The sequence below is a fragment of the Electrophorus electricus genome, chromosome 2, assembly GCF_041902795.1.
Source record: "Electrophorus electricus isolate QZ-2024a chromosome 2, ASM4190279v1, whole genome shotgun sequence".
Classification (NCBI taxonomy): Eukaryota; Metazoa; Chordata; class Actinopteri; order Gymnotiformes; family Gymnotidae; genus Electrophorus; species Electrophorus electricus.
This window is the reverse complement of record NC_137498.1, coordinates 1,946,645-1,967,471: the sequence shown is the minus strand read 5'-3', so window position 1 is coordinate 1,967,471 and position 20,827 is coordinate 1,946,645. Positions and strand designations below refer to the sequence as shown.

The following is a 20,827-nucleotide window of genomic DNA, read 5'->3' as shown; positions in this document are numbered from 1 at the left end:
AAGTAGACGGACGTATATCCTTCAAGGGCCTCCCTTAGGACCTCGTTGATGTATCGTTGGAGGATGGCAGGTGCGTTCATCAACCCAAATGGCATGATCAGGTATTCGTAGTGCCCAGAGGGGGTGATGAATGCTGTCTTCCAGTCGTCTCCCTCTCGGATTCTCACTAGGTTGTAGGCGCTGTGCAGGTCCAATTTAGTAAAAATGGAGGCCTGCTGCAGTGCCTCAAATGCTAAGGTCATGAAGGGCAATGGATTCGGTGTGGATTCGGTTCGGTGTGTGTGCCAACTCACAATGTGACTGGACGGGTCTGATGACAAACAACCCCTGGCTCAAGGGACCGGCCATCAATGGCAGTAATGGGTAGGGGTTCGTCCAGTGGGACAAGTGGCAGGGCTAACTTGGCCAAAACAGCATCAAGAAAGTTGCCCGCTGCCCCAGAGTCCACAAATGCCTGGAGACGTGTTTCAGATGTTCCCCAAGCCATTGTGGTATTGAGGAACAACCCCTGAGCTTGTGGAGGACTGGTTGAGTCCGTCAGAGGTCCTCTTTCCACTGACGGACGTTGTCTTTTCCCTGTAGTTCAGGACAAGCTGGGCAGAGATGACCCGAGCTTCCGCAGTACAGAAACCTCCCTTCTCGCATCCGAGTGTTGCGCTCACGTTGGGAAAGGTGGGTGTATCCGAGCTGCATTGGCTGGGATCCGGACACCCCCTGCTTGTCAGGCCCATGAACAGGGCTAAGGGTGTCAGGCCCCTCCAGCAACTGGATGGTTGAAAGTTGGCTAAGGGCAGCAGCGAACTCTGCCGCAGTGGAACATATGTCTGTTTGGTGCTCCCAGACCAGGGTGGCCCATGCCAGAGCCCAGCCGGTCAGAAGGAAGATGATGTATGCCACCTTTGCTCATTCTGTGGGGAACCGACAGGGCTGCTGCATGAAAGCCAGTGAGCAGTGAAGGAGGAACCCCCTACAACCTCCTGCCTCGCCGGCATAGCTCTCAGGGGCAGGGAGCAACGACGTCATACGTCAAGAAAGCAAGTCCCAGCTCCTTCTAATGCTGCTTCTCATGCACAAGCATGTGCAGACCTACATGCACGCGTGTACTTTCCTTCCCTTTTGCACACACACATGCACACACACCACCTTTTAGCTTGTTTCACTGTAAATATACTGATTGTTGATGCTGTTCTTTGTGAGTTAGAGTAGTTGTGTTAGTAAATGTATCATTTACCCTCACCAAGTTGTCTGTCTTGATATTATTCAGATTGTGGTTGTTGCCAATGTAAGAATCCGAGACCATACATTCTGTTAGGCTCATATCCCTACCAGGGCAATTAACTTACCATCCCACAAATTCACAAAGTAACAATTTACCATTTAATCTACTATTATATATTAAATAATCAACCAATAATGTATGGGGATTCTAATATAATCTCCAAATTGTGATGTGTGCTCATGTTATTTTGAGTACCTCGTCGCATTATTTCATATTTCTTTATTTTCTGTATAATTGATTCGTAGTGGATCATATGTATTCCTGTAGCTCTTAAATTCTTTCCTCCAAATCGTGAACAGAGATTAATGAATATGCATGATCTATGCAGGCCTCATTCCTTCCAAGCTATAATTGACAAATTCTACCCTCTCTGAGGTGAAGAGGAGAAAGAGTGTCCAGTCCAGCAGTCTAGTCTGGCGTGGTCTGAGGTGTGAACTGTGACTGAAACAAAGGGGAGGCAACCTCCCCACTGAACTTTGGCAGAGACAAAGATTTCTTTTTTTTTTTTTTTTGCGATTTTTATCTGTTTGCTGTTAACTATACACATAGAGAAAAAATAAACCTGAAAGAGATGACGGATGTTTTAGGTCTAACCTTGTTGCAAGAAAAAAACAGAGAGAGAGAATGAAGTTCTGTTGATCACGGTATTAAAAGACCTAAATTCTGTGTGCTTTTTGATATACCCTCTGATGCAAGCTTGCTGTATGCATTGCTGATGGTGCTGTAATCATTAATGTTATATTCTTTGGTTCTAAAATCAGTACTGTGATCGCTCTTATTTGAATATATGAGAAATAAATTATGAGACTGATAAACTGATAAACTGAATAATGAATGAGACTGATTAATAATCATGACACACAGTATTTATACATCATGTGCTTTAGTAGCTAAAACCCCCAACCTTTATGTAGTGTTAGGAGAACAAATCGCCACACATGATCACTGCTGATTATCTCTGAGGAAGCTGAGAAGTGAAGGCCCCAGCACTGAGACCCCCTGCTTTCATAGCACACCAACTGCCCCTGCTGGTTGCTATTGGCACAGCCTGGGCCCTCACAACCTTAGTTTAATAGAACCTAAACACCCTGCATCTTTTAATTTTTTTTTTTGTTTTAGAGTTATTAATATTTCCATCTTCTATTTATTTCTCAAGTGACCATAAGGTTAAAGCGTTTATTGTGAAAATGAAGCAGATGATGAATCTGGCCTGCTTACATACTCCTCACTACGGTCTACATATTTCTTGAGCTTCTGTTGAGATCAGGAAACTCTCACCTAGGTCAAGTAATGGTTGAATCATGATAAGGAAATCTTTCCCTACTTCACCTGGGTTGTGAGAAGTAGGATTACAAAAATGTGCAGACCCCAGGACTCTGAAACTGGGCATGAAAAATAACTCATTAAATAACTAATCAAATTTAATTAAGAAATTAATCAATCATTTATTTATTTATTTACCTTACAAAATTGTCCTTTTAGACTGAAAATCAGCATTCATTATAAGAATTCCAGTCTTGCCAATGTGTGGACTTATGGATTTGTGCTTTAATAATCTTTGTTTATGTGTGTCACGTATCTGTGATAAATAATGAATTGTAATCAAGCAAAGCTGTCTCTTTTCATCATTCAATACTGTAATAGTGTACACTGTCACCATCTTAAATATTCTTTCACATATCATAATGATAGTTTTACTGTATCATCAGTGTAGTAACAGAGATCGTCAATATTATAGAATGGAAGTAGCAGTAAGGGCATAAATATGTAAAATATATGCAATTATTCATTAAATAATTATTTATTTATGAATTATATAAACATGGTTTGAAACTGGTCAGACAGGTGTTTTGTTGCTGTGCACAATTAGACATTCTCTAGTATTTCAGTTCAGTTTCTGACCACAGAACCATTGTAAGCAGGATATTTTGGATGGCAAGCAATTTCAACCCAAAAGCACTGATGTGTATAAAATCCAGCAACACAGCTGTGCCTGATACATGCATAACAGTGCAAAATACTTTACTATGAATCTGCAATGTCAGAATAATTACTATGTTGAGAATGGCCTGCCATCCAAATATGATTTGTTCAGTACTGGTTAGACACTGTACACAGTGACAGATGGGCTACACTCTGTAGCCTATGGCTCTGCATGCTTATCAAATGCACCTATAAAAAAAGGTGTATCTAAGAATGGAGTTAAGTGGTGGGTGTTTCTAATAAAGTGAGTGACAATTATAAATGTTATATCAGCAAAGAAAACATTTTCAAAACATTACTTATGACAATGTGTGCAGTACTGCATTGGAAACGTTCATTTTCAATAAGTTCACTTCATTTTTTGAAGAAGGTCAATTATTCTACTCAGGACATAGCTTTAATCTTGAGGAACGTTTCTTGAATATTTTCCCTGATAAAATAACTTTGAGAGCCTTTCTAAACCAGCTATAGAAGAAAGCATACACAATAGGATTACATAGTGAATTTGAATAACCAATCCAACCAAACACTTCATACAGCTGTGGTGGAGCACTAAAACAAGAAAAAGCCACAGTTGTACTGTAGAGAGAAAATGGTGTCCAGAATGATAGAAACACTCCCATAACAACAGCCAGTGTTTTAGTGGCTTTTCTCTCTGCCTTACTAACAGTGGGCTGCCCTCTGGATGTGTTTAGTTGACAGAGAGTGTTGTGGACTAAACGTGACTGTCTCTGTGCAACAACATATATTTTCATATATATGCTCATCATGATAACAGAGGGGATGTAAAAAGAGAACAAAGACACTATCAAAGCTGTCACGGGCCCTATAACTAATGTACAGCCCCCCTCACATATAACATCACCATAATGTTCAATACCTACAGCACTGAGGTAGATGACAATAATTCCCACTGAAACCGAATAGCTCCAGCAAACAACGATCATCAACAGTGTAGTAAGCGGAGTGATTATTTTGTGGTACAGCAGGGGGTAACACACTGCATAATAGCGTTCAACAGAGATAAATGATAGATTGAAAACAGAGGCAGTACACAATATAGCATCAAGACTGCTGTGTATTTTACAGAATAATGTCCCCAAATACCAGCAGGTCTCTATAGAGCGTAACATACTGGGAGGCATCACAACCCCTCCTACAAGCAGATCAGTTACAGCCAGAGAGAGAGTGAAGTAGTTAGTTGGAGTGTGGAGCTGCTTAAAATGAATGATGGCTATGATGACAAGAAGGTTTCCAACTAATGTAAGAAGTATAACAACACTGATGATAAAGTAAATCACGACTCTCATAGCCAGTGGATAAATGACCTTCTGACATGAGTTAGGATGATGTTCATAACAAAGAGAAATGTTTCCTGTGCTCCAATTTTGTTTCATGTCCATCACGCACTTTCCTTTATCTGCAGAGGGATATGATGACATCACCAAGTAATCCCGGACAGTTCATCACTGATCAGAGAGCTGCTTTCATTTATAGTACCACAGTCCTGCAGCAGGAACACCTTTCTACCAAATCACTCCTCTGTGTTGATCATGTGACACTCTATCTAACAATAGCAGCAAATCAAAATACATTTAACATGTCTTTTTTCTGCTGTCTGAAAAGTGTCATTTATTTCCTAATCTTTTAGAAAAAAAAAAAAAGTGGATTTAGAAGCACTTGTTCAAGACTCTTCTCTGGACCAGGCTTTTTAGATATTTCTAGTATGACCCGTATTTCCCAGAAAATGATTTTTGACAAAGATACATATTTTCTTCAGGGGAAATCCCTTGTTTCACAGCAGATATTGCATTATATTGCTTTTGCCACTTGTCAGTGCAATCACTGCCCTGCAAAAATTATCCATTGTATTTATTTATATATGATAATATAAAATAACAGAGCACTTTACACAAAAGCACCAATATTTTAAATTCTCACAAGGCTCACAGTTGGAGCCATATACCAGATATATGCTGGAAAATGGAAGTTCTATTGCTTATCCCTGTGTAAGTCATGACATTATGTGTAATCAACTCAATAAAGTTCTTTAATGCTGAAACAACCTGCTTTGTTTACCATTTGGCCAAAATTTTGGTTTACCTTAGCAAACAGGCAGCATATTGCATACATTACAGGGAATTGTTGTTAGCAATCTATACAACTAGCCGGTACTTCTCTCCAGTTAGTGAGTAGAAAATACTTCCTGAACGCTACCTAATACATGGAGAGAGAGGGATAGAAAATTATTGAGGGGGGTGGGAAGAAACAGAAAGAACACCATAGTGAACCTGAGCGATTCCAGGTTCTCCTTGTCGGTAAAGACTAAAAACAGGTGCCCTCCCTGTAACCAGTGTCACTAGTCCTATAATGCTAACTTGCTAGCTATTTGTTCACAGTTACCCATGTTGTAAATCCTTTTAGCTGACTGGAGCTTCATGGTGTAGATGGGCTGTTCCTGGTGGGGTGAGGGTACTCTGCCTGGCTGCATGGGTTCAGGAACCTCAGGACTCTGCTGTAGAATGTGTGGTGCAGCATCTGGAGAAGTCATCATTTGGAGGTTCAGTAAAAGCTGAAGCATACACCTTATATATTATGCACTGTGATGGCCATCTGAATAAGTTCTAACGAAGTTAATTACTCACCCCGGCAGGTTAGTTCAAGCTGCTGTTCCTTGGAGAGACCACAGCAGAACTGAGTTCTGAGAACAGGTTCATTGCAACTGCTCCCTTCTGCTATGGTGCGGAACTCTAGGGCATAGGTCATGGTGGTGCATCTACCCTGGTGCATCTCACATTTAACAGGGTAGACACACCACCTGGATCCCTGCCTACTGCTGGGAAAGCTTAAGAGGTTATAAAACTGACTTAAACAGGTTATAAAACTGATTCAGTGCACAATGCTGTGTCTTGGTTGTGCCATAAAGCAGTCCCCCAGGTACTTAAACACTTCACAAGTGTTTTCCAGACACAATCGGTGTGATTGGCAGCTGTTTCAACAATTGGAGGTCACTTAGTCAAAAACCTAGACACGTCACTTGCATTATATTGTCACCCAGTGAGTGAGCTAGGGCAATGCACACAGCAAAACATTGCTTGTGCATTTTAACCAGATAGACTATAGGGTATGCATGTGACACTGTTTGGTAAAACCGATGCAATCATGGATATTGTTTTTAGTGAATAATTTGATCACCAATAGTTTTGGACATCATGGAAAGGCAGAGGCTTATTTTAGCTGAAGTTTATATGGAGTTGTTTGGGTGCAGTTGTGTGCAAAAGTCCTGAATGTGAATGAGTGTGTTGGCCTTAGTGTCTAATTCAATTTGAATCTTGAATGCTAATTGTGCTATATGTACAATTTCAGATCACTAGAGTTAAAGTGTACAAGTACAAATCATTCAAAAAAGAGCTTAAAATTGGAGGTGCAGCAACCAGTGTGTATCATGGGACGCTCCCCCCCCCGAATCATGTGGTACAGCCTGCCGCGTGCAGGGGGGTTCACCCATGTTTATAGCCACACCCCCGTGAAGGCACACACCTGTACGGGGTTATGTGTTAATGTGTGTCTGTTTATTTAAACCCCTGTGAGTGTGTGCCTCACCATTGGTCATTGTTTCTTTGCTTGTTAGTGTCTGAAGTTGTACGTTTGCATTCAGGTTTGTGTAGCCATGGTATATGTTTGTTTAGCCCTTGTTAATTGTTAACATAAGTGTTCGCTATTACTGTTATGTGTGAGTGCCACCATTGCATATATGTTTGTGTCATTAAATGTTTCACAATGTCGAGAGAGTTTGTGCATCCTGCTCCACGCCCTGTGGCACTCAGGCACCATTACAGTGTGGTACTCAAAATACATAACAATAAATGTATCATTTATGTTCACCAAGTTGTCTGTCTTGATATCATTCAAACTCTGGTTGTTGCCAATATTTAAAAGAAATCACATTCATTAAATCATTCAATTGTCAAATCATTAATGATATTTTCCTTAGTTAGAAATTAAGTATTGTGAACATTTTTATTTGAATATATAAGACATAAATTATTATATGTTTTTGCATTCATACACACTCATTAAAATTTCAAGTAAACATAGGTAGGATATTTTAAGTGTAAAATGTCACTGTATATCACCAAAACAACCATACCTATGTAAAAGTTTGATACCAAGATATACATTTTGAAAATTACTTGTAAGTAGTAATTGTTTTGTCAGTAGGAGTTTTGCACATCAAAGGAAATGTAACGATAATTTTATTGTATTATCATTATAGTTTTAAATGGAAGCAGCAGTAAGGGCATAAACATGTAAAATATATGCAATTATTCATGAAATAATAATTTATGTATTAATTATACACACATGGTTTGGACCTTGTCAGACGGGCGTTTTGTTGCCATGCACAACTACAGTTAGACATTCTCTAGTTTTTCAGCACAAACTGTGCACAGTGATGGATGGGCTGTAATCTGCTGCTTTTGGCTTTGCACACATATAGAACGCACCTATAAAACAGGTGTATCTACTAAAGGGGCCAGTGAATGCAGGTGCATGTGAGATGTTACTAATAAAGTAAGTGCCCTGTATACATTTTAAATCAGAAAACACTTCAAAACACTACGAATGACCATGTGTGCAGTGTGGCATTCAATCTGTGTGAGTTCAGTTGATTTTTGAGGAATGTGAATTCAACTCGAAGATGACTTCTACTCAGAACACAGTTTTATTCTTGAGGAACGTTTCTTGAATATTTTGCCTGATAACATAACTTTGAGTGCTTTTCTAAACCAGCTGTAGAAGAAAGCATACACCATAGGATTACATGCTGAATTTGAATAAGTAATCCAATTAATTATTTCCAACATCTGTGGTGGGGCACTATAACCAGAAAATGTCACAATTGTGCTGTAGATACAAAATGGTGTCCAAAATGAAAGAAATCCCCCCATAACAACAGCCAGTGTTTTAGTGGCTTTTCTCTCTGCCTTACTAATAGTGGGATGCCCTCTGGATGTGTTTAGTTGAGAGAGAGTGATGTGGACTAAACGTGACTGTCTCTGGGCAACAAAATATATTTTTATATATACACTCACCATGATAATACAGGGGATATACAAAGAAAACAGAGAAACTATCAAAGCTGTCACTGGTCCTATAACTATTGCACAACCCCCCTCACATATAACATCACCAAAATGTTCAGTGCCAAATATGTTTAGCTCAATGACAATAAATCCCACTGCAAAAGAGTACCCCCAGCAAACAACAATCATGAACATCATAGTAAGAGGAGTGATTATTTTGTGGTACAGCAGGGGATGACACACTGCATAATAGCGTTCAACAGAGATGAATGCCAGATTTAAATCAGAGGCAGTGCACAATATAACATCAAGACTGCTGTGTATTTTACAGAATAATGTCCCCAAATACCAGCAGGTCTCTACAGTGCGTATCATACTGGGAGGCATCACAACCCCTCCTACAAGCAGATCAGTTACAGCCAGAGAGAGAGTGAAGTAGTTGGTTGGAGTGTGGAGCTGCTTGAAATGAATGATGGCTATGATAATCAGAAGGTTTCCAACTAATGCAAAGAGTATAATGACACTAATAACAATGTAAATCACAAATTTTACAACCTGTGAGTAAATGAGCTTCTGACACGAGTTAGAATGATGTTCATAACAAAGAGAAATGTTTCCTGTACTCCAATTTTGGTTCATGTCCATAATGTTCTTTTTCTTATCTGTTAAGGAATATGACATCACATAGTAATTTTATTTATTAAGAAAAATTCACGATAGTGATAACAAACCGCTGATTCTAGCAATTATTTTTAAAAAGAGCACCCTTCATTTATCATCTCCCTTTTTCTGTAAAGTTTCCCCCATAATGCCTTTCATGTGCATCCTTACCTCTGTCTGCACACCAGGACAGTTCAGCACTGATCAGAGAGCTGCTTTCATTTATAGTACCACAGTCCTGCAGCAGGAATGCCTTTCTACTAAATCACTCCTCTGTGTTGATCATGTGATACTCCAGATGACAATAATAGCAAATCAAAATACATTTAACACCTACGTCTTCTTTCTTCTTTCAGAAAATTGTAATTTATTCCCTAATGTATCAAATTCAGCTTCCCTATTACAATGTGGAAAAGGTCATGCCATTCCTTCATAAAAAAATGTGGATTTAGGAGCACTTTGTAGTGAACATAGAATACAAATTATATATATTTTGAAATGTTGACCTGCTCAGGGTGGGCTTTTTCTCACCCTTGGGCCATGGACAGGATCCAGGACCCCTCTGGTACCATGAAGCTGATCACCAAAGCCATAAACAGACTAGCTTATGGTTTACTATGCTTGTCTAGCTTTCTGACCTTCCCCCTCTTCTTAGGTGTTATAAAAGCCACAGATTGGAATGGGAGATGCTCATACCTGCCTGGTTATACTTCAAGGACCTGTGACCATAAATTCCATCACACACAATCCCTTAACAAGACAATTAACTTTTCTCATCCCACAGAGATATTTTACAGATAAATATGGTTCTCTTTCCCATAGATTCACAAAGAAACCATTGCCATTTAAACTAATATGATGTCAAATGGTAATCAGCCAGTAATATATGGATATTTTAATATGATCGTAAAAATTATGATGTTTGCTCCTGGTATTTGATGTCTATCTCTTTGATTATTTGTTGTGAATCTAACTATAAGTGTCCATTGTTTCATTCTGTTCCTTATTAATTCATATTATTCATCCTGATCATCTTTATGTTGCTTACCTCATGCTTATTGTAAACAAATTATTAATCACTCCCAGTTGTCTTTACTAGAAATTGTACATGAACCTATTAGTAATTATATTAGTCAGTAGTTTGTAACTTCTAGAATGACATGAAAGGACATGAGGTTGTTATCTCTCCTCCCTAATTCCATGATGCGGCCCAATGTTCTGCATGAACACATGAAGGTTAATGTGCAAAATAGAAAGAGCACTGTAATAAAAACCCCTGATAGCCTGCTGGATTGCCATCATGCTTCTCAGGTAATGCAATTCGAAATGGAAACGAAAACGGTTTACATGGGAACATGCTTGCAGCACATGCCAGATTATCCTCACTAGTAGTAACCAAAGCTAGCTGCTAAATTAATTAATTCAGCAATGTACGTGAGATGCTGGGTCTGCCTGGATAACTCATCAACCTGTCAAACTTTCATAATTAACCTTGGGCTGTTACCTGGTCCAATACTGGTTCAGATTCTGTCGACTACATTGTATATGGCAAAGTCTTCTGTCAGGTTTAGCTGGAAACAGAGGTTGAGTCGCTCGCAGATAATTATGATAGTTTTAATCTTTCAACAACAAAAGGGGATGTCCAAAAATCACAGTCCAAGAATCAGAGCAAACATTTGCAACAGAGAAGGCAAAACAGACAGATATAAACAAATCCAAAGGAGCAGGCAACAAATCACAGAACAAAAAAAGTGCAAAAAATTGAAGAACAGGCAAAAGGTCTAATACACAAGAATGGATAAGTAATACAAACAGGCTCAGCAACGCGTGGTCTCCAAAGTGTGACATTCCCTTTCATGTGAACAAATTGTATTTGAATATTAAAATTCTTAGCTTTTTTTGGGGGGGGGGGGGGGTTTGGGGGGAGTCCTAGTGGTCTGTGGGCTAAGACTTATACCCTTCTTCTACACTTTCCCTACTACATAGTGACTTTGCTACCAAACTTGGTGATCAGTTGTGCTCTGTTCATGACTTCGTGCTTTCAAGGTTGGTGACAAAGTACTGGCTCTTGTGACTGTAATCCGGTCTTCCCTGTGTGCTAGGTTTCTGGCCCCTATGTAATACAGTCAAATTTGTCCCTGAGTAACTACATGCTTGCTACTCCAGACCCTCAGTGAAAAATCCATGTTTGTCATATCAGCATGTTGAATTCTTATATTGGCTCTAACACACGGCATGTTGTAGAGTCCCTTGTTGCCCCATTGTCTCCCACTCATGTTCCGCTCACTGTAAGAGGTTTTTGTTGTTGTTTCTGTAAGAACTGCTTGAAAACTGTCATCTCCCACTAACCTACTTTGTTAGAAAACCCGTTTGTCTGGTCTCAAGCTTGTCAGATCACCTGGGATTTTGTAAAGGTTTTATTATGGATTACGTATTATGCTCCTGTCCTTGCAGGACCTGATTTTTCTCATCCATTCAAACTAGAAGTGGACACCAGTGGTGCTGATACTGTCCTTATACAGGGACTGTATCATCCTGTTAGCTACTTCGAAAGTTCATTAATCATCAGCTGGCATGCAATCCTAGAGAAGCAGAAGAAAGCATTAGCGCTTTAACCTGTGCTGCAATATTTTGTGGTGTATATCGGTGGATGTTCTCAGCATATCACAGTATACTTGGATTATAATCCACTAGTGTTCCTACAGCATATCCAGAATAATCCAACTCTAATTCTACAATTCATTAAACACAGGAATGGCACAGAGAACATAGTGGTTGATACCCTGTCCAGATCTTGATTCTCTCTCTTAGATGTGTTATGGGGTTGTTATGTCCATATGTGTGGTGGTTTCTTGTGGTTTCTTGTAGGTCCTGTACCAGGTTTTCCCCCTTAGCACTTTTACATTTACAGCATTTAGATGATGCTTTTATCCAAAATGACACAATTCTGACAGTATGCAACTTGAACAATTGAGCGTTAAGGATCTTGCTGAGGGGTAATGACACTGATTGACAAAGATGCACACACCAACAGCGGTTTAAATACACATAAACATTGCAACACTAAACCATGTGCAGGTGTGTGCAGACAGCAGGGGCCTGGTGACAAACAAGACAGACAATGGACTCCCCTTGCTCATGGCGGGCGAACCACGTGACCAGTGGGAAAGGGAGCAGTCTGTGACAAACCCACCCTCCAAGGGGCATGGCTCCTGATGCATCCTTCCCAGGACTGCAAACCCCAGGCCACTGTGTATACATATACACAAAAAACATAAACAACAGACGGCAATGCATGGTGCCCACCCACCACATTGTGGGCTAGGACCTGCCAACAAGGGAGGTCTCTCAATGCATGAGGAGGACAGGCCTCCCCCGTGCCTCCGTGCCTCTCTCAGGGCAGTCTGGTATGCTCCGTATGCATGGTATTCACCATGGGTGCAGACAACAACAAACAGATGCGCCTGTAGACAAACACAGATGGTGCTTAGAATGCACCGGCAGAAAGTGCAGGTGCTGGGGGTGTGTCCTTGGCATGACTGGTCATGCAGAGAAGCACATCCACCCCGGATCCGAGATGCGGCTCTGGACTATGGATCCTCCTGTTGCCAGCTGCCAAAGGAGAGCCCCAGAGGCAGTCCGCCTCCTGGGATTTGGGTGGACCTGTCCAGTACTTCTGGGCTTTCCACAAAAGAGGGAGAACAAGTTTCAAGTTTGGTTTATTTGTCACGTACATAGTCATACACAGTATAACTCGCAATATAACTCGTAGTATAACACAGGCTATATCCTTACTTACCATGGACCTAGCCATCTCCACCAAACTGCCTACACCATGGTCTCCGTGGAGACCCCCTCAGCTCTTCATGGTCCTGGCTTGGTAGCCCTAGGTCCCCCCCAAGAAATTCCAGGGGGCGTTCCCTTCCTCCTCCGGTGTGGCCACAAACATCGGTCGCAGTCCTCTCCCCAATATCCAGGGATCCAAGCAGCAGCTTGGGATGTCCCTAGACACATCCCGTAGGAATGTGCCGTCGAGAGAGTAGTTGTCTTGTGGTGGTCAGTCATTCTGTAATGGCCAGAGTACCGCAGGACGAGGAGGAGGACGCACCGACTCTCTCAACGGTGAGAGACGTTTATTTGCACACGTGAAAGGCACCTGCACTCACATACAACGTAAGCAGTGAACACTAACACAACTACGGCTAAGATGAACAATGTGAACACAAGCACAAACAAAGGTTTGAACAAAGGCAACAACAATGACAAAGTTAATGACATTGACCGACAAAAACACACGAACCAACAGTGATTTAAATACACACAAACATTACAACATTAAACCGTGTGCAGGTGTGCACTGACAGCAGGGGCCTGGTTACAGAAGACAGACAATGGACTCCCCTTGCTCGTGGCGGCCGAACCACGTGACCAGTGGGAAAGGGAGCAGTCTGTGACAGACGGCATTCAAATTATGGTTGTTACCAATATATAAAAGAAATTGCATTCATTTGTCAAATAATTAATGTTATTTTCTTTGGTTATAAATTGAGTACTGTGATCATTTTTATTTGAATATATGAGACCAATTATGAGACTGATAAACGGAGACTGAATAATTAATGAGACTGATTAATAATCATGACACACAGTATTTATACATCATGTGCTTTAGTAGGTAAAACCCCCAACCTTTATGTAGTGTTAGGAGACCAAACCCCCACACATCATCACTGCTGATTATCTCTGAGGAAGCTGAGAAGTGAAGGCCCCAGCGCTGAGACCCCCTCTCTCATAGCACACCTACTCCCCCTGCTGGTTGCTACTGGCACAACCTGGACCCTCACAACCTTAGTTTAATAGAACCTAAACACCCTGCATCTTTTAAGTGATTTATTTTTAAGTTATTAATATTTACAGTTTTAAGAGTGTCTTCGATTTATTTCTAAAATGACAACAAGCATTGCTCATTGTAAGAATTCCAGTCTTGCTTATTTGTGGATATATAGATTTGTGCTTTTTTATTATCTATTTATCTTTTTAATATAATTGTCATTTATTATATTATAATGAAGCAAACTGTCTGTGTTTTCATTATTCAATAGTTTAATAGTGTACACCGTCACCATCTTCAGTATATTTTCATACATTAAAAAAAATTCATTGAAGTAGTAATTTTTGTTGTAAGTCAGGGTTTTGCACGAGAGGAAATTTAATGATAGATTTACTGTATGGTTTGGAACTGGTCAGACAGGTGTTTTGTTACTGTGCACAATTAGACATTCTCTAGTATTTCAGTTCAGTTTCTGACCACAGAACCATTGTATGCAGGATATTTTGGATGGCAGGCACTTTCAACCCAACATCAGCACTGATGTGTATAAAATCCAGCAACTCAGCTGTGCCTGATACATGCATAACAGTGCAAAATACTTTACTATGAATCTGCAATGTCAGAATAATTACTATGTTGAGAATGGCCTGCCATCCAAATATGATTTGTTCAGTACTGGCTAGAAACTGTACACAGTGACAGATGGGCTACACTCTGTAGCCTATGGCTCTGCATGCTTATCAAATGCACCTATAAAAAAAGGTGTATCTAAGAAGAGAGTTAAGTGTTGGGTGTTTCTAATAAAGTGAGTGACAATTATACATGTTATATCAGCAAAGAAAACATTTTCAAAACATTATTTAAGACAATGTGTGCAGTACTGCATTGGAAACGTTCATTTTCAATAAGTTCACTTCATTTTTTGAAGAAGTTCAATTATTCAACTCAGGACACAGCTTTATTCTTGAAGAACGTTTCTTGAATATTTTCCCTGATAAAATAAGTTTGAGAGCCTTTCTAAACCAGCTATAGAAGAAAGCATACACAATAGGATTACATAGTGAATTTGAATAACCAATCCAACCAAACACTTCATACAGCTGTGGTGGAGCACTAAAACCAGAAAATGCCACAATTGTGCTGTAGATACAAAAAGGTGTCCAAAATGATAGAAACCCTCCCATAACAACAGCAAGTGTTTTAGTGGCTTTTCTCTCTGCCTTACTAACAGTGGGCTGCCCTCTGGATATGTTTAACTGAGAGAGAGTGTTGTGGACTGAACGTGACTGTCTCCGTGCAACAACATATATTTTCATATATATACTCATCATGATAACAGAGGGAATGTAAAAAGAGAACAAAGACACTATCAAAGCTGAAATTGGCCCTATAACTAATGTACAGCCCCCCTCACATATAACATCACCATAATGTTCAATACCTACAGCACTTAGGTAGATGACAATAATTCCCACTGAAACCGAATAGCTCCAGCAAACAACGATCATCAACAGTGTAGCAAGGGGAGTGATTATTTTGTGGTACAGCAGAGGGTAACACACTGCATAATAGCGTTCAACAGAGATAAATGATAGATTTAAAACAGAGGCAGTACACAATATAGCATCAAGACTGCTGTGTACTTTACAGAATAATTTGCCCCAATACCAGCAGGTCTCTACATAGAGTAACATACTGGGAGGCATCACAACCCCTCCTACAAGCAGATCAGCAACAGCCAGAGAGAGAGTGAAGTAGTTAGTTGGAGTGTGGAGCTGCTTGAAATGAATGATGGCAATAATGACAAGAAGGTTTCCAACTAATGTAAGGAGTATAACACCACTGATGATAAAATAATTCACAATTCTCATAGCCAGTGGATAAATTATCTTCTGACATGAGTTAGGATGATGTTCATAACAAAGAGAAATGTTTCCTGTGCTCCAATTTTGTTTCATGTCCATCGCGCACTTTCCTTTATCTGCAGAGGGATATGATAACATCACCAAGTAATCCAGGACAGTTCATCACTGATCAGAGAGCTGCTTTCATTTATAGTACCACAGTCCTGCAGCAGGAACACCTTTCTACTAAATCACTCCTCTGTGTTGATCATGTGACACTCTATCTAACAATAGCAGCAAATCAAAATACATTTAACATGTCTTTTTTCTGCTGTCTGAAAAGTGTCATTTATTCCCTAATCCTTTAAGGAAAAAAAAAAAAGTGGATTTAGAAGCACTTGTTACAAGACTCTTCTCTGGACCAGGTTTTTTAGATATTTCTAGTATGACCCGTATTTCCCAGAAAATTATTTTTGACAAAGATACATATTTTCTTCAGGGGAAATCCCTTGTTTCAAAGCAGCTATTGCATTACATTGCTATTGCCACTAGTCAGTGCAATCACTGCCCTGCAAAAATTATCCATTGTATTTATTTATATATGATAATATAAAATAACAGAGCACTTTACACAAAAGCACCAATATTTTAAATTCTCACAAGGCCCACAGTTGGAGCCATATACCTGATATATGCTGGAAAATGGAAGTTCTATTGCTTCCATTGAAAATGGAAGTTCTATTGCTTATCCCTGTGTAAGTCATGATATTATGTGTAATCAACTCAATAAAGTTCTTTAATGCTGAAACAACCTGCTTTGTTTACCATTTGGCCAAAATTTTGGTTTACCTTAGCAAACAGGCAGCATATTGCATACATTACAGGGAATTGTTGTTAGCAATCTATACAACTAGCCGGTACTTCTCTCCAGTTAGTGAGTAGAAAATACTTCCTGAACGCTACCTAATACATGGAGAGAGAGGGATAGAAAATTATTGAGGGGGGTGGGAAGAAACAGAAAGAACACCATAGTGAACCTGAGCGATTCCAGGTTCTCCTTGTCGGTAAAGACTAAAAACAGGTGCCCTCCCTGTAACCAGTGTCACTAGTCCTATAATGCTAACTTGCTAGCTATTTGTTCACAGTTACCCATGTTGTAAATCCTTTTAGCTGACTGGAGCTTCATGGTGTAGATGGGCTGTTCCTGGTGGGGTGAGGGTACTCTGCCTGGCTGCATGGGTTCAGGAACCTCAGGACTCTGCTGTAGAATGTGTGGTGCAGCATCTGGAGAAGTCATCATTTGGAGGTTCAGTAAAAGCTGAAGCATACACCTTATATATTATGCACTGTGATGGCCATCTGAATAAGTTCTAACGAAGTTAATTACTCACCCCGGCAGGTTAGTTCAAGCTGCTGTTCCTTGGAGAGACCACAGCAGAACTGAGTTCTGAGAACAGGTTCATTGCAACTGCTCCCTTCTGCTATGGTGCGGAACTCTAGGGCATAGGTCATGGTGGTGCATCTACCCTGGTGCATCTCACATTTAACAGGGTAGACACACCACCTGGATCCCTGCCTACTGCTGGGAAAGCTTAAGAGGTTATAAAACTGACTTAAACAGGTTATAAAACTGATTCAGTGCACAATGCTGTGTCTTGGTTGTGCCATAAAGCAGTCCCCCAGGTACTTAAACACTTCACAAGTGTTTTCCAGACACAATCGGTGTGATTGGCAGCTGTTTCAACAATTGGAGGTCACTTAGTCAAAAACCTAGACACGTCACTTGCATTATATTGTCACCCAGTGAGTGAGCTAGGGCAATGCACACAGCAAAACATTGCTTGTGCATTTTAACCAGATAGACTATAGGGTATGCATGTGACACTGTTTGGTAAAACCGATGCAATCATGGATATTGTTTTTAGTGAATAATTTGATCACCAATAGTTTTGGACATCATGGAAAGGCAGAGGCTTATTTTAGCTGAAGTTTATATGGAGTTGTTTGGGTGCAGTTGTGTGCAAAAGTCCTGAATGTGAATGAGTGTGTTGGCCTTAGTGTCTAATTCAATTTGAATCTTGAATGCTAATTGTGCTATATGTACAATTTCAGATCACTAGAGTTAAAGTGTACAAGTACAAATCATTCAAAAAAGAGCTTAAAATTGGAGGTGCAGCAACCAGTGTGTATCATGGGACGCTCCCCCCCCCGAATCATGTGGTACAGCCTGCCGCGTGCAGGGGGGTTCACCCATGTTTATAGCCACACCCCCGTGAAGGCACACACCTGTACGGGGTTATGTGTTAATGTGTGTCTGTTTATTTAAACCCCTGTGAGTGTGTGCCTCACCATTGGTCATTGTTTCTTTGCTTGTTAGTGTCTGAAGTTGTACGTTTGCATTCAGGTTTGTGTAGCCATGGTATATGTTTGTTTAGCCCTTGTTAATTGTTAACATAAGTGTTCGCTATTACTGTTATGTGTGAGTGCCACCATTGCATATATGTTTGTGTCATTAAATGTTTCACAATGTCGAGAGAGTTTGTGCATCCTGCTCCACGCCCTGTGGCACTCAGGCACCATTACAGTGTGGTACTCAAAATACATAACAATAAATGTATCATTTATGTTCACCAAGTTGTCTGTCTTGATATCATTCAAACTCTGGTTGTTGCCAATATTTAAAAGAAATCACATTCATTAAATCATTCAATTGTCAAATCATTAATGATATTTTCCTTAGTTAGAAATTAAGTATTGTGAACATTTTTATTTGAATATATAAGACATAAATTATTATATGTTTTTGCATTCATACACACTCATTAAAATTTCAAGTAAACATAGGTAGGATATTTTAAGTGTAAAATGTCACTGTATATCACCAAAACAACCATACCTATGTAAAAGTTTGATACCAAGATATACATTTTGAAAATTACTTGTAAGTAGTAATTGTTTTGTCAGTAGGAGTTTTGCACATCAAAGGAAATGTAACGATAATTTTATTGTATTATCATTATAGTTTTAAATGGAAGCAGCAGTAAGGGCATAAACATGTAAAATATATGCAATTATTCATGAAATAATAATTTATGTATTAATTATACACACATGGTTAGGACCTTGTCAGACGGGCGTTTTGTTGCCATGCACAACTACAGTTAGACATTCTCTAGTTTTTCAGCACAAACTGTGCACAGTGATGGATGGGCTGTAATCTGCTGCTTTTGGCTTTGCACACATATAGAACGCACCTATAAAACAGGTGTATCTACTAAAGGGGCCAGTGAATGCAGGTGCATGTGAGATGTTACTAATAAAGTAAGTGCCCTGTATACATTTTAAATCAGAAAACACTTCAAAACACTACGAATGACCATGTGTGCAGTGTGGCATTCAATCTGTGTGAGTTCAGTTGATTTTTGAGGAATGTGAATTCAACTCGAAGATGACTTCTACTCAGAACACAGTTTTATTCTTGAGGAACGTTTCTTGAATATTTTGCCTGATAACATAACTTTGAGTGCTTTTCTAAACCAGCTGTAGAAGAAAGCATACACCATAGGATTACATGCTGAATTTGAATAAGTAATCCAATTAATTATTTCCAACATCTGTGGTGGGGCACTATAACCAGAAAATGTCACAATTGTGCTGTAGATACAAAATGGTGTCCAAAATGAAAGAAATCCCCCCATAACAACAGCCAGTGTTTTAGTGGCTTTTCTCTCTGCCTTACTAACAGTGGGATGCCCTCTGGATGTGTTTAGTTGAGAGAGAGTGATGTGGACTAAACGTGACTGTCTCTGGGCAACAAAATATATTTTTATATATACACTCACCATGATAATACAGGGGATATACAAAGAAAACAGAGAAACTATCAAAGCTGTCACTGGTCCTATAACTATTGCACAACCCCCCTCACATATAACATCACCAAAATGTTCAGTGCCAAATATGTTTAGCTCAATGACAATAAATCCCACTGCAAAAGAGTACCCCCAGCAAACAACAATCATGAACATCATAGTAAGAGGAGTGATTATTTTGTGGTACAGCAGGGGATGACACACTGCATAATAGCGTTCAACAGAGATGAATGCTAGATTGAAAACAGAGGCAGTACACAATATAATATCAAGACTGGTGTGTATTTTACAGAATAATGTCCCCAAATACCAGCAGGTCTCTACAGACTGTGTCAAACGTGGAGGCATCACAACCCCTCCTACAAGCAGGTCCGTTACAGCCAGAGAGAGAGTGAAGTAGTTGGTTGGAGTGTGGAGCTGCTTGAAATGAATGATGGCTATGATAATCAGAAGGTTTCCAACTAATGCAAAGAGTATAATGACACTAATAACAATGTAAATCACAAATTTTACAACCTGTGAGTAAATGAGCTTCTGACACGAGTTAGAATGATGTTCATAACAAAGAGAAATGTTTCCTGTACTCCAATTTTGGTTCATGTCCATAATGTTCTTTTTCTTATCTGTTAAGGAATATGACATCACATAGTAATTTTATTTATTAAGAAAAATTCACGATAGTGATAACAAACCGCTGATTCTAGCAATTATTTTTAAAAAGAGCACCCTTCATTTATCATCTCCCTTTTTCTGTAAAGTTTCCCCCATAATGCCTTTCATGTGCATCCTTACCTCTGTCTGCACACCAGGACAGTTCAGCACTGATCAGAGAGCTGCTTTCATTTATAGTACCACAGTCCTGCAGCAGGAATGCCTTTCTACTAAATCACTCCTCTGTGTTGATCATGTGATACTCCAGATGACAATAATAGCAAATCAAAATACATTTAACACCTACGTCTTCTTTCTTCTTTCAGAAAATTGTAATTTATTCCCTAATGTATCAAATTCAGCTTCCCTATTACAATGTGGAAAAGGTCATGCCATTCCTTCATAAAAAAATGTGGATTTAGGAGCACTTTGTAGTGAACATAGAATACAAATTATATATATTTTGAAATGTTGACCTGCTCAGGGTGGGCTTTTTCTCACCCTTGGGCCATGGACAGGATCCAGGACCCCTCTGGTACCATGAAGCTGATCACCAAAGCCATAAACAGACTAGCTTATGGTTTACTATGCTTGTCTAGCTTTCTGACCTTCCCCCTCTT

At 39.7% G+C, this 20,827-nt stretch overlaps 4 protein-coding genes across 4 annotated transcripts; all 4 read right to left on the bottom strand.

Annotated features, from left to right (window-relative positions):
* Window positions 1-2,813: 2,813 nt before the first annotated feature.
* On the bottom strand, window positions 2,814-4,703 carry LOC145659911 (trace amine-associated receptor 1-like). Its single transcript, XM_081723441.1, has one exon. The coding sequence runs from the start codon at window positions 4,663-4,665 to the stop codon at window positions 3,643-3,645; it is 1,023 nt and encodes a 340-aa protein (XP_081579567.1). The 5' UTR covers window positions 4,666-4,703; the 3' UTR covers window positions 2,814-3,642.
* A 2,708-nt stretch (window positions 4,704-7,411) lies between these two features.
* LOC145659909 (trace amine-associated receptor 1-like) lies at window positions 7,412-8,994 on the bottom strand. Its single transcript, XM_081723435.1, has one exon. The coding sequence runs from the start codon at window positions 8,992-8,994 to the stop codon at window positions 7,972-7,974; it is 1,023 nt and encodes a 340-aa protein (XP_081579561.1). The 3' UTR covers window positions 7,412-7,971.
* A 5,372-nt stretch (window positions 8,995-14,366) lies between these two features.
* Window positions 14,367-15,842, bottom strand: LOC145659908 (trace amine-associated receptor 1-like). The gene has a single exon (XM_081723429.1). It carries the CDS (start codon window positions 15,802-15,804, stop codon window positions 14,773-14,775), a length of 1,032 nt encoding a protein of 343 aa, XP_081579555.1. The 5' UTR covers window positions 15,805-15,842; the 3' UTR covers window positions 14,367-14,772.
* A 3,108-nt stretch (window positions 15,843-18,950) lies between these two features.
* Window positions 18,951-20,162, bottom strand: LOC113568318 (trace amine-associated receptor 1-like). Its single transcript, XM_026996507.3, has one exon. The coding sequence runs from the start codon at window positions 20,160-20,162 to the stop codon at window positions 19,140-19,142; it is 1,023 nt and encodes a 340-aa protein (XP_026852308.3). The 3' UTR covers window positions 18,951-19,139.
* Window positions 20,163-20,827: the final 665 nt, after the last annotated feature.